Raw genomic sequence first — 16,512 nt, 5'->3', positions numbered from 1 at the left:
AGCAGATCTGCTCTCCTCTTCCTCTTCTGTCTTTTCAGATGTCTCCTGTGTCTTCATCATCAGAGGAGACTTCAGAGGTCTTTACACTGCTTATACTAGCCTCTGTGCTAAGCTGCATTAGCTTAAGGGTGTGCTGGGGTAAAGCTAGGCTAGGCTAAAGCTGTGCTAGGGTAAAGCTAGGCTAGGCTAAAGCTGTGCTGGGGTAAAGCTAGGCTAGGCTAAAGCTGTGCTGGGGTAAAGCTAGGCTAGGCTTAAGCTGTGCTGGGGTAAAGCTAGGCTAGGCTAAAGCTGTGCTGGGGTAAAGCTAGGCTAGGCTTAAGCTGTGCTGGGGTAAAGCTAGGCTAGGCTAAAGCTGTGCTGGGGTAAAGTTAGGCTAGGCTAAAGCTGTGCTGGGGTAAAGCTAGGCTAGGCTAAAGCTGTGCTGGGGTAAAGCTAGGCTAGGCTAAAGCTGTGCTGGAGTAAAGCTAGGCTAGGCTAAAGCTGTGCTGGGGTAAAGCTAGGCTAGGCTAAAGCTGTGCTGAGGTAAAGCTAGGCTAGGCTAAAGCTGTGCTGGGGTAAAGCTAGGCTAGGCTAAAGCTGTGCTGGGGTAAAGCTAGGCTAGGCTAAAGCTGTGCTGGGGTAAAGCTAGGCTAGGCTAAAGCTGTGCTGGGGTAAAGCTAGGCTAGGCTAAAGCTGTGCTGGGGTAAAGCTAGGCTAGGCTAAAGCTGTGCTGGGGTAAAGCTAGGCTAGGCTAAGTGTAGTTAAATGCTACACTGTCTGTAAACATTAATATGATGGAAATCCTTCCTCTTTTCTCTCTGCTAATCTTGCTGTTTTTGGACGTTTTTGCTGTAAATTAATTATTAAAATCTTTTTCAGGTAAAAACTACAGAGGCGCACAGAGGAGATGTACGTTTACCTTCCTGAAACTTTCAGTTTAATCAGTGATCGGATCAGTGATCGGATCTGTGTGTGATCAGTGTGTGATCTGTGTGTGATCAGTGTGCGATCAGTGTGCGATCAGTGTGCGATCTGTGTGTGATCAGTGTGCGATCAGTGTGCGATCAGTGTGCGATCTGTGTGTGATCAGTGTGTGATCTGTGTGTGATCAGTGTGCGATCAGTGTGCGATCAGTGTGCGATCTGTGTGTGATCAGTGTGATCAGTGTGTGATCAGTGTGTGATCTGTGTGTGATCAGTGTGCGATCTGTGTGCGATCAGTGTGTGATCAGTGTGTGATCAGTGTGTGATCAGTGTGATCAGTGTGTGATCAGTGTGTGATCTGTGTGTGATCAGTGTGTGATCAGTGTGCGATCTGTGTGCGATCAGTGTGCGATCAGTGTGCGATCTGTGTGTGATCAGTGTGCGATCAGTGTGCGATCTGTGTGTGATCAGTGTGTGATCTGTGTGTGATCTGTGTGTGATCTGTGTGTGATCAGTGTGCGATCAGTGTGCGATCTGTGTGCGATCAGTGTGTGATCTGTGTGTGATCTGTGTGTGATCAGTGTGTGATCTGTGTGTGATCAGTGTGTGATCTGTGTGTGATCAGTGTGTGATCAGTGTGTGATCTGTGTGTGATCAGTGTGCGATCTGTGTGCGATCAGTGTGCGATCAGTGTGTGATCAGTGTGTGATCTGTGTGCGATCAGTGTGTGATCTGTGTGTGATCAGTGTGATCAGTGTGTGATCAGTGTGTGATCTGTGTGTGATCAGTGTGCGATCTGTGTGCGATCAGTGTGTGATCAGTGTGTGATCTGTGTGTGATCAGTGTGTGATCTGTGTGTGATCTGTGTGTGATCAGTGTGTGATCTGTGTGTGATCAGTGTGCGATCAGTGTGCGATCAGTGTGTGATCTGTGTGTGATCAGTGTGTGATCTGTGTGTGATCTGTGTGCGATCAGTGTGCGATCAGTGTGATCAGTGTGTGATCTGTGTGCGATCTGTGTGATCTGTGTGTGATCAGTGTGTGATCTGTGTGTGATCAGTGTGTGATCTGTGTGATCAGTGTGTGATCAGTGTGTGATCTGTGTGTGATCAGTGTGTGATCTGTGTGTGATCAGTGTGTGATCAGTGTGTGATCTGTGTGATCAGTGTGTGATCTGTGTGTGATCTGTGTGCGATCAGTGTGTGATCTGTGTGTGATCAGTGTGTGATCAGTGTGCGATCAGTGTGCGATCTGTGTGTGATCTGTGTGTGATCAGTGTGTGATCTGTGTGCGATCAGTGTGCGATCAGTGTGTGATCTGTGTGTGATCAGTGTGTGATCAGTGTGTGATCTGTGTGTGATCAGTGTGTGATCAGTGTGTGATCTGTGTGTGATCAGTGTGCGATCAGTGTGTGATCTGTGTGTGATCAGTGTGTGATCAGTGTGTGATCTGTGTGTGATCAGTGTGCGATCAGTGTGTGATCTGTGTGTGATCAGTGTGTGATCTGTGTGTGATCTGTGTGTGATCAGTGTGCGATCAGTGTGTGATCTGTGTGTGATCAGTGTGTGATCTGTGTGCGATCAGTGTGTGATCAGTGTGTGATCTGTGTGTGATCAGTGTGTGATCTGTGTGTGATCAGTGTGTGATCAGTGTGTGATCTGTGTGTGATCAGTGTGCGATCAGTGTGTGATCTGTGTGTGATCTGTGTTCAGGTGGCACCGTACCTGCTGAGAGGTCCTCCGTATTGGGTAGGGTAGAGCTGTTATTCTAGAAGAATATTCGAGCTGTTCTATTTACAGTATCTTACAGTTTCTACTAGAAAACAATGAGTTTTTATTCATTATTGTGATTCATTTTAGACGTTTCCGTATCGGCGGAGAGTTTCCTCAGTCCCGGTGAGAATGCAGGGGGAGGTAAATATCGTTCATCATTTTACTGTTAATAAATACTGAAGTAAATAAATAAATACTAAATACTGAAGATAAATAAATAAATACTAAATACTGAAGATAAATAAATAAATAATAAATACTGAAGATAAATAATAAATACTGAAGATAAATAAATAAATAATAAATACTGAAGATAAATAATAAATAATAAATATTGAAGATAAATAAATAAATAATAAATACTGAAGATAAATACTAAATACTGAAGATAAATAAATAAATAATAAATACTGAAGATAAATAATAAATACTGAAGATAAATAAATAAATAATAAATACTGAAGATAAATAATAAATATTGAAGATAAATAAATAAATAATAAATACTGGAGATAAATACTAAATACTGATAACAGCTTTACAGTAATCTGTTACCTGAAAGCGTAAGGAGGACTGTTTATACATTATTGTGAATTATTGATTTCAGGTGTTTCCATATCAGTGGATTCAACCAATCCTGGTGAGAAAGATGAAATAGATATTTAAAGTTAAATATTCACATTAATACTGTGCAGAACCTTCAGTGGCATCATTCTACTGAGGGCAGTTTTACAGTATTACAGGACCAACCTGAAAGAGTTCAGGAGTGTTTCCTCCACTCACTGGTGTGATTTATTGATTCCAGGTGTTTCCATATCTGCCGAATGATCCCATCTGCCTGGTAAGAACCGGACAGAGCGTGCTCATTTAAACACCTCAGGCATAACAGAGCATAATCAGAAATGAATATATTATTCACTTTATTATTGATCTTTATCTGTGACCGATTTCTCGCGCTGCAGGTTGTTTTGATCATTATCGTTCTGCCCGAGCCCAGACCTCCAACTCCACCAACACCAACACCAAGCACTCCAGGTCCCCCAACGACGTCCCAGACAGCTGTACCCCCAACACAACCAGACCCTCCTCCAACATCAGGAACAACACCAGCCCTGCCTCCACCAACTACAACCCCATCTCCCACAACCACAACCCCAGCCCCGCCTCCTCCAACAACCCCAGGCCCACCTAATCCACCAACAACCCCACTGCCAACAACTACCACCACCACTGACCGAAGAGGGGATAACTGACCTGCTGTAGATTCCCTCGACACCACAGCTCTGGGCCAGGAGACCTGAGGGCATCAGGAGGAAGAGTACCTGTATCTGTTAGTCAGTAACTCTGAGTGTCTCCCTGCCTGACCTGTTGCTTGTTCCTGTATTGACCTCTGTGTACTGGTTACCTGTTCACCTGTTATTTCACTTCTTCAAGAGTGTCAAGGCCTGCATTTTCCTGCTTTACCTCCGAGCCTGATCCTCTAATAAACCAGTGTTCTTCAAACGCTTCCATCTTTTCATTCTTTGCTACATGTACAGGAGACTTCAGGAGACCTGGTGGTGCTGCAGCAGGTTTTGGAACTGACCCAGTCGGAGGTTATTGACCCCTGCTGTGATTTCTTTAGACTGTTTTATGGGTAATTACAGAATAATAAACCTAAAATATGGATCTACTTCATATAGAACCATGTTCGTAATCCGGACGTGTGAGTGTGAAGAACCATCTAAAGAACAACTGAAAGATTCTTTACCAATGTGAAGGTTCTTCACTCTCACTTTATGGAACCGTAATTGGTTGTTCTGTAGCACCTTTGTTTTGAAGATGGTGTGAGAGGCATGAGCATTGTAACAGTTGAGGATCTCCTACTTTACCACCCGTTTGACACGACGTCTTCATACCAGCCAGCTGAGCTCAGGGAAGTCGGCTGAAGCCACAGGTTTGCAGTGGTTAGAGTCGTGTTCTGCTCTCCGGTCTTCCTCTCTCGCGTCAGTGTTTCTAAACATCACTTGTTCATACCTGTTTATACTGAGAGTCTGAATCATACTGAAGTTTTAATCAAATAATCAATTAATCAATCAATCGGTAAGACAGTCAGTCAGTCTATGTATGTTGTAGCTCATTTAGAACCATTGGCTCACCTGGTGGTGTGTGTGTGTGTGTGTGTGTGTGTGTGTGTGTGTGTGTTAGTAGAAGAGGAGTATGTCAGGTGTTTCCAGATCAGCCCTTGTATCTGGTAGCTGTTTGTGTGAATCAGCCTGACAGTATCATGATCACGCCGTAATGCAGGGATTACTGCCCTCTGAACGAGCTCCCGCTGCTTCAGGAAAAAACACAGCGCATCCAACAAGAACCAAGCCTCCTCCACCCGTCCTACAGCAGTGAGCACAGAGCCACACACAGCGGATCGGCTCACACACGGGAGTAATCTGTTTTACTGGTTGACCAACTCATCTGGAGACACATCAACACCACTCAACACACACTCGACCAGTACACTTCCAACCTGCCGCCACTAGGTGGCCTGGGAGAGCACAGCTCGCACTCCTTCTGGTGTCCTGAACTATAGGCTCAGTGGAGCGTGCGTCTGCCTGTCTGTCAGGGTCTGTCTGTCAGGGCCTGTCTGTCAGGGTCTGTCTGTCAGGGCCTGTCTGTCAGGGCCTGTCTGTCAGGGCCTGTCTGTCAGGGCCTGTCTGTCAGGGTCTGTCTGTCAGGGCCTGTCTGTCAGGGCCTGTCTGTCAGGGTCTGTCTGTCAGGGTCTGTCTGTCAGGGCCTGTTTACAGCGGGGTAGTTCAGGGCTACGCAGAGCCATCAGCAGAAATAAAAACACGGAGGATTTAATGTGGAACTGGTTCTGTCTAAAAGGACAGGCGAGCGTGTGTGTGGTGCAGGTCTGTGTGTTCATGTGATGTAAAACATGATTATTAGTAAAGACTGAAACTGTGAAGCTGTAGTTCTGTGTGTTATTCCAGGATTTCCCAAACTCTTTAGCAGAGCTGCAGGGCTGCAGAGCTGCAGGGCTGCAGGGCTCGGACTCGGACTCGGGCTCGGGCTCGGACTCGGACTCGGACTCGGGCTCGGGCTCGGACTCGCCGCTTTAACCCAGTTCAGCTCTGCAACCTCCTCACGGGGCCTCCATCGTGACGCAGTTTTCCCGCGACAGCCGGAAGGGACTTTTAAGTGATTTCCGGTGCGGTGCATCTTCATTCGTCCCCCCGCACATTCTGCACCCTGAAGACCACTGTGGTAGGCGTCGCGTGCGCCTGATTTTGGCCTGTGCGCCAGCACGCCGCTGCTCTCTCCGCTGGGCCGGAGCCGGGCGGGTCCAGAAGCCCCTGGGTTTCGCTGGATTCGGTTTGTGGTTTATTTTGAAGGGTAAAGCGGGAGGGGTGTAGAGCGGGAGCGAAAATTAATAAAAAAAGAGGAACCCTGAGTCCCCCCAGCCCCCCCAGCCCTACAGCCCCCCAGCCCCCCAGCCCCCCCAGCCCTACAGCCCCCCCAGCCCCCCCAGCCCTACAGCCCCCCCAGCTCAGAGCTGAGCGCTTCTGTTAGGATCAGTGAAACCTCTCAGATCCGAGCCTCACACCTCTGATACACCAACCAACAGAACTAATAACAACAAAACATCATGATGATGATGATGATGATGATGATGAAACCGGGCGAGGAGGACTGTCCTCTCTTCTAGAGTGGAGTAGAAATAAAAGTACCATCAATTACAGAAGTATTTCATCAAGTACAATTACAATCGAGTATTAGATCAGAACACATGATACCGAGTAACTGATTATTGTGGGCCCGGTTTGCATTTATCATATCACAAGTGTCATGAAGTAAAATAACACTTTAAAATACATGATAATAGTAATATTTATATTATATTTTTTTAATATATATATTTATATATCTTTTTAATTTTGTGTTGTTCTTGCTGTGTATTTACTTTTTTCTTTAATTCATTTTAAATCCTTGAACCTCATCACACATCTGTATAAAACATGCTCTATTAATACAGTAATAAAGACTCTTATTATTTACTATGACTGAAATCTTTTGGTCTACTTAAATGATTGTGTATGAAAATTAATACATACAGTCCTGTGAAATGTTTGGGCATCCTGGTCATATTACAAATTTGGTTGATTTGTATCATAGTTTTAACATTAATTTAACATAACGGACATTATAAACAGAACATTGCTTTTGACACACACCATCTAGCTATATCTAATCTATTACATTTAGTCATTTTTTATTTTATTTATATTTATAATGAATCATGGAGGACAAACCAGCAAATTAAGAAAGGTACAAAGCCACCTAATAGAACTATATAATAGTAATAATAATAATTAAAACGTAAACAACGGAGTATATTGATAATACTAACTGTAAATACAATTCTTATTTACTAATAATAATAATAATAATAATAAACTCACAGTCAGCCGCTGATCGACAGCCCACGTTCCTCCATTCAGCCAATCAGCTTGTGAGCGGAAGTCGGGGGTGCAGGATTCGGCGGGGCGCGGATGATAACGCAGCACCGCCGGCTCAGCTGTGGGTTTCCCTGCGCGCGCTGCAGGGGGCGAGACGCCGGAGCGCTGAAAGCGACACACACACACACACACACACACACACACAGAGCAGCGGGGCAAACAGGCGACCGATCGGCGAGTCGGACCACCGAGTGACTTCAGAAGAGGCTCCCGCGGATCTGCAGCTCCCGCCCGGCCGCTGTTTCAGTTCGGTGAGCGGCGACATCGCGGAGTTAGCTTTAGCGTTAGCCGTTTAGCGCGGAGGCTAGCGCGGCTTTGTCTCTGCTCACATGCTGGCCGGTTCGGTTCCGCTCGCGTTTCGCTTCCCTTTAGTGTTTAATATGTGATGCGCGGGTCGCTTTATGAAGCTCCTCCGCACCCCGCTCCCCTGGCTGAGCTCGGCCGGGACCGGTCCCGCAGCTGCTGAATCCTGCCGTCTCATTTCCAGCGGTAGCTTTAGCGTTAGCATTAGCTTTAGCTTTAGCGTTAGCCCCCGGCTGCTGTAACTGCGTGGTGTGTCTGAAAGCTGTCTGAGCGGCTGGCGCTCTCACTCTCCCCCTCCTTTACACCTCCTGCTGACCGGAACCCCCGTCTGAACCCCGCGGCTCGGCTCGGCGGGGTGTTTGTAAGTGATTTTGGAGAGTTGTTCACCCCTCAGAGCGAGAAGGCTGAAGTGGGCTCAGAACTCGCCGGTCCACCTTAAACGGTGCGCTCCCCTTCCCATGCCTGCCCCAGCGCGAGAGGAACTGCTGCGCCTTTTAAGGTGGACCGGGCAGTTCGCGTGAGCAGCAGCTTCAGCTGCTTTATTCAGCTCCCTGATGAAGCCGGGTCGTCCTCTGTGGGCTGAAGTGGCCTCAGCCTGTGAGGACATTATGTTGGGCAGCAGGTTAAGCTCACTTCTGTCCACTTTAATAGATCAGGCGTGTGGCTGAGGGGTGGTGGTGGTGATGGAGGGATGGATGGAGGGAGGGAGGGATGGAGGCCAGTCCTGCATGCTCTCTTTCTTTATGCTGTAAAGGGGAGTGCTCCGGGCCGAGAGCTCAGTGGAGTCTCTCCTGGCCTGCTCTGGTCAAAGCCTCCACGCTCTTCACCTGTTCCTGTTTGTTCCTCCTGTGTTTCAGCGTCCTAACCTGTTTACCTGAAAGAGATGGTGATGGAGAAACCCAGCCCCTTGCTCGTAGGGCGCGAGTTTGTGAGGCAGTACTACACACTCCTCAACAAAGCACCTGACTACCTGCACAGGTGAGTGACGGGAGGGTGGACGTGTCTGGTAGAGGATCCAGCTTGCTTCTGGGTACAGAAATCTCTCACAGCGTCAAATATGACTTCTTATTTTGAGAAAAGCAAAATACATTAAGATGAGCAGCGTTTATAACTCCGCCAGCGTCCTGTAGGAAACCATGGTGTTAAACCTGTGTTTGAGTTTTGACCCCAACCAGCTGTAGTGGTGATGGACTGTATGGGGCACGTCTTACTCAGCTAGCAGCTTTAGTGATGGTGGTTCTGGTTCCTCCAGCGTTCAGCTCTGTGGAGAAGGCTGTGTTTATAGGCTAAAGTCAGGCCGTGTTCCAGAGCACATCCAGAGATGGAAAATCCCGGTCCAGAAACTGATAATCTGCCCAGGCAGTTTCTCATCTTCCAGACGGGACTTCTCACCTCTGCCCACCCCCGTTTGCCAAACTGTGAAGATCTGGAGGAGTTCTGAGAGACGGGTTTCGGGAAACTGCTCCTTTAAGCGGTTGTTTGGATGAGTGGGACGGGTTCTGCTAAGTGTGGTTGCGGATTGCTGTGCTGTTACTGAAGGCATCCTCGGTACCTTTGGGAGACGCTGCTCCAAATAAACTCCCGACACTGATCGTACCAGACGACTGAACGGCAGCACAGTCGGCCTGACTGACACGGCTGCCTCGTCGCGCCTGTGTGGGGCTTGCCTGGATTTATCTGAGGTTTTATCTGATCTCCTTTTTCTCTCTCAGGTTCTATGGGAGGAACTCCTCGTATGTCCATGGAGGCTTGGATGGGAGCGGTAAACCGGAGGAGGCTGTTTATGGCCAGGCTGTGAGTAAAATCTCACCTCGGATCTTGGTTCTGAGTGACAGAACCGCGGGGAAAACTGTGCAGCAATAGTTTTATTTATCAAGCACATTTAAAACATCTAACATTTAAAAAATGAACTACACAATAATAATAATAATAATAATAATAATGGATTTCAGTAGATATCCAAATGGATCAAATGAAGATTTTGGGGACGTGTTTACAGGAAGATTGAGGACAGTCCGGTCCAGTAAACTACAGAGGCAAGCCTGTCCTGTCTGACTGACTAAACCTGGGCTCAGATCAGTCATGTTACTCCTGATATTTGTGTCTGATCTGCTCCGTTAAGATCTGGACTAAAGTCTAGATCAGAGCTGGGCTTCCTCACAGTCTACTACACAGAACTACTACATTTAGTGTGGTTGTTTTTTTAATCTTGGTGTTTTGAGGGTTTTGTGGAGATCAGTAGTTAAAGTCCACTCTTTGTGACGGAGAGCAGAGTTAGTCCTGCTCATATTTAATATTTGAGTATAATAAAGAGTTTAATAGCAGGGTGAACGGCTCCCGTATTCAGGGGTCAGTCTGGTCTACTGCCCAGATCATCACTACAGCTCTGAGCAGATGCATCTCTGCTGTGCTGTACAGAAATCTGCTGCACTGCTGTCCAGAACACAGAACCTTCTTCCTGTATCTACTCTTGCTCCGCCCCAGACTGGTCTGACCAACCAGCAGAGAGAACGCTGGTTTGATGTGTTCTGGCGGGCTTGGATTTTTCCTTGTGTGAAAGGAAGGCTCCGAGTTTACAAACCTAACAGATCCAGCCCAGAGTGAACCAGCTGCAGGCGCGAACACGCCCTCAGACTGATCCCTCAGGCTGGTTCCTAGAGCAGCACTGAAACGCTCTGCAGAACTGTTCTTCATAGAGCCCTGATCTCACGCTGGAGCCGACCAGCTGCTACGTTAACCCCACACTAACAGCCCTGCTAGCCAGATGCTAGCGCGCTGCTCTGCCGGACCGCTGCTCTCTTTATTCCGCACCTTCCTCCACAGTCCTCCAGCTCTGCAGGTTTACAGTAGAGATCAGGTCTGAACTCCGTGCAAACCAGTAGATATGAACAGCGAGCGGCCCGTCCTCCTCTCCCCACTTCATGCAACACACCAGTGGTTCTGTGGTTACAGCTGTGTGACGGACAGCCAGGCCTAACCCCAGTGGACAGACACCAGGGAATCTGACCCCAACTCAAATATTTACAGCCTGTCTGGCATGGAATATTTATTCATTGCCAACTGGATCAATTCAAGGCCTTAAAAAGATTAAAGAAGCACAGGATTGCGTGTGGTCTGAGATCGCTCACGCTGTTCGCCCTGAAAGCAGAAAGTGCTGCCAGGGACGATCATTTGCATTTTCATCTTAATTTTAAATGAGCGTCAAAAGCCTGAGCTGTGAGTTTGAAATTCAAGTGTTAGTGGGTGGTGTTCAGGGGTGGGGGCCTGTTCCTGAAAAGTACTGAAGATGGTGGTGGTGTGCTGGGCTGGGCATTTAAATCCTACCGCTTTACCATGACAACACAATCCAAATATACATATTTACCTCCTGTCTGAACCCACCAGTGCAGCGTTTATTTGGAATGATGATGATGATGGTGGTAAAATAGTGAATAGAGAATCTGAACTAATGCAGTTCTCTTTAGGGACTACTTTCTGTAGCTGCACTACACCCTGCAGCATGTATCCCTCCACCATTTTAATGATCTGGTTCTAAAAGCAGGTTCTAGAGCCGAACTCTTCTCAGAACTCTGGTAGAACAGTGTCTCAGGCATCAGGCAGCGTCTTCATCGTGTGTGTGTGTGTGTGTGTGTGTGTTTCAGGAGATCCATAAGAAGGTGATGTCACTGCAGTTCAGCGAGTGTCACACTAAAATCCGCCATGTGGACGCTCACGCCACCCTGGGGGATGGAGTGGTGGTGCAGGTGATGGGAGAACTGTCCAACAGCGGCCGACCCATGAGGAGATTCATGCAGACCTTCGTCCTTGCTCCAGAGGTCAGCTTTTACACACCACTCTTTAGAAGACGTTTTACACACTGACTATATAACGCACACTAAGTCTCTCTCTGTCTGTCTCTCTCTCAGGGCTCTGCTGTGAATAAGTTCTATGTGCACAATGATATTTTCCGCTATGAGGAGGAGGTCTTTGGAGACTCTGAGGCGGAACTTGGAGGTAAATCTGCTCTGCACACCTAACACACTAAACGCAGCAGAGCTACAGGCTGGTTCTGGCTTCTCCCGGGTCCAGAGTTCAACATTAACGACTGCCCGGGGCCAGAAAAGTGCTGAGTCAGGACCGGAGCGCGGAGGCTGACTTTTTGAAGCAGTGCATTGTATGTTTAAAATAGAAGGAACTCACAAAGCACCTGAATGAAGGTGCTGCCATGGTCATGGAGAAGCTGTGAAGAGCAGAGCTGTCCCCATGGCCACAGGGTTGGTTCTCGCTGGACCAAAAACGTATATAATTCTTGCAGTCTGATTCATTTCCTCTGCTCAAAGTGTGTGTGTGTGTGTGTGTGTGTGTCAGTCAGTCAGTCAGTCAGTCATAAGGAAAAGATGACCTAAAATAATCCGGACAGGGTCCACTTCCAGCACTACACCCTGATATGCGATTTTTAAAAGCAGGTTCTAGAGCCGAGCTCTTCTTAGAACTCTGGTAGAACAGTGTAAAGGTGCACGTATTTGTCACTGTACAGTGTACACTGTACAGCGAAATGGGTCCTCCGCATCTGTGGTAGTGAACACGCACTCACACACACACTAGTGAGCTAGGGTCAGTGAGTACACACACCCACACAGAGCGGTGGGCAGCCAACTCCAGCGCCCGGGGAGCCGAGAGGGTAAAGGGCCTTGCTCAAGGGCCCAACAGTAGCAGCTTGCTGAGCCCGGGAATCGAACCCACAACCCTGTTATCAATATCCCGGCGCTCTAACCGCTGAGCCACCACTACCCCTCAGGCAGCGTCTTCATCACCATTAGGTGAAGAACTTTCTGTGAGGAGCTTTTATTAGAGCTTCAGACGTCTGCTTCCCTTCACCTCCACTGTAGAACAGTTATCTAGAACCAAGCGTTTCTCACCATTCTCCAAACCCTCCTGATGGACTGGGAATTTTGGTGGAATTTCCTTTTAGCTAAAGGTGTAGCTTTGTAATATGGCCTCGTCTCTGCTCACCTCAGTCCGCGCACACTGCTGGTTAGATCACTGTGAGGCTCATTGTTTTAATCTAAATTGAATTGTTTTTCCTGTAGAATCTGAGGAAGAGGAGGCAGAGGAAGAGCAGGTGGAAGCTCACGCGTCTCCTGAACCTGCTCAAGACTGTTCAGCTGGAGCTGCTTATTACGAGGCTCCCCCAGTCAGGTACACACACAGCCCTATAGGTCCAAATGTTTGTGGACACCCCATCTAATGAATGCATTCAGCTACTGAACTGCTCCCATTGCTGACGCAGATGTGCAAATGCACACACGGTTTATCTAGTCCCTGTAGAGAAGAAGAACTGCCAATAGAATAGGACTCTCTGGAGCAGATCAGCATCATGACCTTATTGGCTCCATGTTGCCTAATGGCAGGCGTGGGCTAGAGGGGTATAAAGCCCCCCAGCATTGAGCTGTGGATGATGAGGTGGGGTGGTGATCGTCCTGACCTCACTAACACTTGTGGCTGAATTCAGTCAAATCCTCACAACAATGATCCTCCAAAACCTTAGTCTTCTCTAGACAGTAGAGACAGTTACTCCAACAAAAGCAGGATCAGCTCTAATACCCTTGATTTCACTCTGAATATTTGGTTCCCTCGGTAACCTGTCAATAGATATGTCCCAATATTTTTGGCCATATAGTGTATAGATAAATCGCCACACTGCTTTTAAGAACCCTTCTTTTGACCCTCGCTTATTACTCCTTTGTGATTGGCAGTAATGGAGTTGAAGAGCAGCAGGAGGAGGCCGTGCCAGAGGCAGAGCCAGAGCCACAGCCTGAGCCAGAGGCCACTCAGGAGAGTGAGGCAGAGCCAGAGGCAGAGTTGCAGCTGGAGGAGGCAGAACCTGATGTGGAAGAGAAGCTTCCAGAAGAACCAGAGGAAAAAGCTCCCACTCCTGTTCCTGCCCCGACTCCACCCCCGCAGACCCCAGAACCACCCAAGGTCAGAACTGCACTCCTCAGGGGTTCATGGGTAGCCTGGTTAGGGTAGTTCTAATTGGCTGGGGTTGTGATTGGCAGGTGAGGATTAAGAGCTTGCGTTGGGCCGTGTGAGAATCTTCTTTTAAATGGTTCTCAGCTTGGACCTGTAGATCCAGCTGAGATGATCAGAACAGAACCTTTTTGTTCTGTGCAGGTTTTAACAGCCTGATAGGATACTGCCGTCTGATTGGTTACTGATGTTCTTGTTCTCTGCAGACGTTCTCCTGGGCTTCAGTGACCAGTAAGAATCTTCCCCCCAGTGGAGCTCTGCCTTCATCTGGAATCCCACCACATGTGGTGAAAGCCCCCAGTGTACAGGTGAGTCCCCCTTTAGATGTTGTACACCGGTCTTGTTGGGTCGTATGTGTTTGGTCCGGTTCGTTTGGGTTCCACACTGCAGTTCAGCGAGCACTCTGAACTCTGCTACATCCCGTCGTCACATGCCTGGGCCGCGTTTCCCTCTGCTTGACCCTGATTGGTGTGTAGAAGGGTGCGCTTCAGACGTTGGCGTGTTGTCAATTCGGCGAGCCGCCTTTCCAGGTGCCGTGCTGCAGTCAGCATGACAGCGCTTTTTCTTCTGTTGTTTAATAGATGCTGATTAGTCTGAGCTTCCTGTAATTGGTCCAAAAGTACCATCCAATCACACTGCAGTCGAACCGAAGCATGGTTCACACTGCACTCCAAACAGACCGGGTGTGTGAGCGTCCTGTTTCAGTTAACTTCCTGTGCAGGTCACGGCCCAAACACACCTTCCTGTTAAACTGAAAGCAGTTTATTGCGTCATGGAGAACCCTCTGTTTAGAGCCTGCAGCCTTCTGAATCTCTCCAGGAGTTTAACTACATAATAAAACCATGCACAGGCAACAAATCTCTCTCTCTCTGTGTCTCTCTCTGTGTGTCTGTCTCTCTCTGTGTGTCTGTCTCTCTCTGTGTGTCTGTCTCTCTCTGTGTGTCTGTCTCTCTCTGTGTGTCTGTCTCTCTCTCTCTCTGTGTCTGTCTCTCTCTCTCTCTGTGTCTGTCTCTCTCTCTCTCTCTGTCTGTCTCTCTCTCTCTCTCTGTCTGTCTCTCTCTCTCTCTCTGTCTGTCTCTCTCTCTCTCTGTCTGTCTCTCTCTCTCTCTGTCTCTCTGTCTGTCTGTCTCTCTGTCTGTCTCTCTGTCTGTCTCTCTCTCTCTCTGTCTCTCTCTCTCTCTGTCTCTCGCTCTCTCTCTGTCTCTCTCTCGCTCTGTCTCGCTCTCTCTCTGTCTCTCTCTCGCTCTCTCTCTGTCTCTCTCTCGCTCTCTCTCTGTCTCTCTCTGTCTCTCTCTCTGTGTCTCTGTCTCTGTCTCTCTGTCTCTCTCTCTCTCTCTCTGTCTCTGTCTCTCTCTGTCTCTGTCTCTCTCTCGCTCTGTCTCTCTCTCGCTCTCTCTCAGCCCCGTGTGGAAGTGAAGCAGGATGCTCAGGCTCCTTTGCCGAGAGACCAAAGGCGGGAAAGGCCATCAGGATTCACTCCACGAGGACCCAGACCTGGTAAACAGATTTTTGTATGATTGAGTCGTCAGCAGATCTTTCCTGCTGCAGCTGGAGCAGCCTGAGCAGTTTATAAACGGCCCGCCGCTTTCCTCAGCTCCAGCACAGACTGACTGCCTGTTCTGTGTTGCAGATGGAGCTTCATCTGAGGCTCAGGGAGGAAAGCCTTACTTCGGGTTTAAAGGTGAGGAAGAGTCAGGGCAGGTAGCGGTAACCCTTACGGTAGCGCCGGCGTCATCACCGTTATAATTCTGAACTGTGTTTCAGGCCGCGGTGAATCTGAAGGCGGGGAGGTTGAGGGCCGTCGCTCGGTCCGTTATCCAGACAGCCACCAGCTGTTTGTGGGAAATCTTCCTCACGACATCGACGAGGGCGAGCTCAAGGACTTCTTCATGAGTAAGAGCTTCCAAACACCACCTCATTCAGTAGTGAAGCTGTTCGGACCCGCTCTGAGCCGTGGCGGGTTCTCAGGGTCGGGGTTTGGATCTGGAAGCTGATATGAGCTTTGTTTGTTCCTCAGCGTTTGGGAACGTGGTGGAGATGCGCATCAACACAAAGGGAGTCGGAGGAAAACTGCCCAACTTCGGCTTTGTGGTGTTCGATGACTCTGAGCCTGTGCAGAGGATTCTGGGAGCTAAGGTGTGTGTGTGTGTGTGTGTGTGTGTGTGTGTGTGTGTGTGTGTGTGTGTGTGTGTGTGTGTGTGTGTGTGAGATCAAAGAGATCACACAAGCATTTACATATAGTCACGCACATGTGACTGGTCTGGTGATTTACGTGTTTTCCGCTCTGTCTGCAGCCCATCATGTTCCGTGGGGAAGTGCGTCTCAACGTGGAGGAGAAAAAGACGAGAGCGGCCCGGGAGCGGGAGACCCGGGGCACAGGAGATGGTCGTCGTGGAGACCGTGGTCCCGGCGGGCCCCGAGGTCCCATGGGGAACGGGATGGGGCGGGACGGGCGCGGACCCCCCTCGACTCGCGGCGGCATGGGTTCCGGCCGAGGTGGGGGTCAGAGCGGCGAGAGCAGGTTTGCTGGAGCACGTCGCTGAGGAGCATCCGCCCCCTACCGGCCGGGAGGTGGAACTGCGCTCTGTAATCACATCAATGGGCGAAAAATTTTCTTTCCTTTTTTTTGGCTTTTGGAATGTGACCGGCCATCAAAACCATCTGATGTGAAAAGACTAAACAGAACTCACTCTCTCACACTGATAAAGGAGTCGTTTTCCAGAATCTTCATCGCTTTCTATTTTTCTTTTGGTTTATTTTTCTTCTTCTTTTTTCTTGGCAAAGAGAAAAGGAAGGGGGCGTGGTTTATTTTCTGTAGAACAAAAAAAGATGAATGTCACAAAAGGGGTTTCCTCATGGAACTGTCGACTCGCACATTTTTTTAATGGACATGAACATCAAAGCTTCAAGAAAAAAAAAAATCAACGCTCACTGTACAACTTATTTATTTTGTTAGTTAATAAAAAAAAACAGTGGTGGTGCCTTAAACTGTTCTCTCGCCCATTTCTCTCTCTCTCTCTCTCGTCCTGTG

General features: G+C 48.4%; 1 protein-coding gene across 2 annotated transcripts in view; it reads left to right on the top strand.

Moving 5' to 3' along the window:
* The first annotated feature begins 7,235 nt into the window (after positions 1-7,235).
* g3bp2b (G3BP stress granule assembly factor 2b) overlaps positions 7,236-16,512 on the top strand; it is a 9,804-nt gene continuing 527 nt past the window's right edge. Inside the window, exons 1-13 of one of the 2 annotated variants that reach the window (XM_072696768.1) lie at positions 7,236-7,420; positions 8,330-8,450; positions 9,185-9,266; positions 11,114-11,287; positions 11,378-11,465; positions 12,542-12,650; positions 13,208-13,433; positions 13,688-13,789; positions 14,882-14,978; positions 15,112-15,162; positions 15,246-15,374; positions 15,499-15,617; positions 15,776-16,512. The exon at positions 15,776-16,512 is cut by the window's right edge and continues 527 nt beyond it. In XM_072696768.1, coding sequence (XP_072552869.1) covers positions 8,356-8,450; positions 9,185-9,266; positions 11,114-11,287; positions 11,378-11,465; positions 12,542-12,650; positions 13,208-13,433; positions 13,688-13,789; positions 14,882-14,978; positions 15,112-15,162; positions 15,246-15,374; positions 15,499-15,617; positions 15,776-16,024 — 1,521 coding nt within the window. In that variant the 5' untranslated portion in view covers positions 7,236-7,420; positions 8,330-8,355 and the 3' untranslated portion in view covers positions 16,025-16,512. Of the gene's footprint in view, positions 7,421-7,449; positions 7,834-8,329; positions 8,451-9,184; positions 9,267-11,113; positions 11,288-11,377; positions 11,466-12,541; positions 12,651-13,207; positions 13,434-13,687; positions 13,790-14,881; positions 14,979-15,111; positions 15,163-15,245; positions 15,375-15,498; positions 15,618-15,775 lie in introns of those variants that run through there. The other variant, XM_072696769.1, reaches the window with a different exon arrangement.

Source organism: Salminus brasiliensis, chromosome 14, assembly GCF_030463535.1.
Source record: "Salminus brasiliensis chromosome 14, fSalBra1.hap2, whole genome shotgun sequence".
Classification (NCBI taxonomy): domain Eukaryota; kingdom Metazoa; phylum Chordata; class Actinopteri; order Characiformes; family Bryconidae; genus Salminus; species Salminus brasiliensis.
The sequence above is the reverse complement of the archived record's forward strand: the minus strand, read 5'-3'. Positions and strand labels throughout refer to the sequence as shown.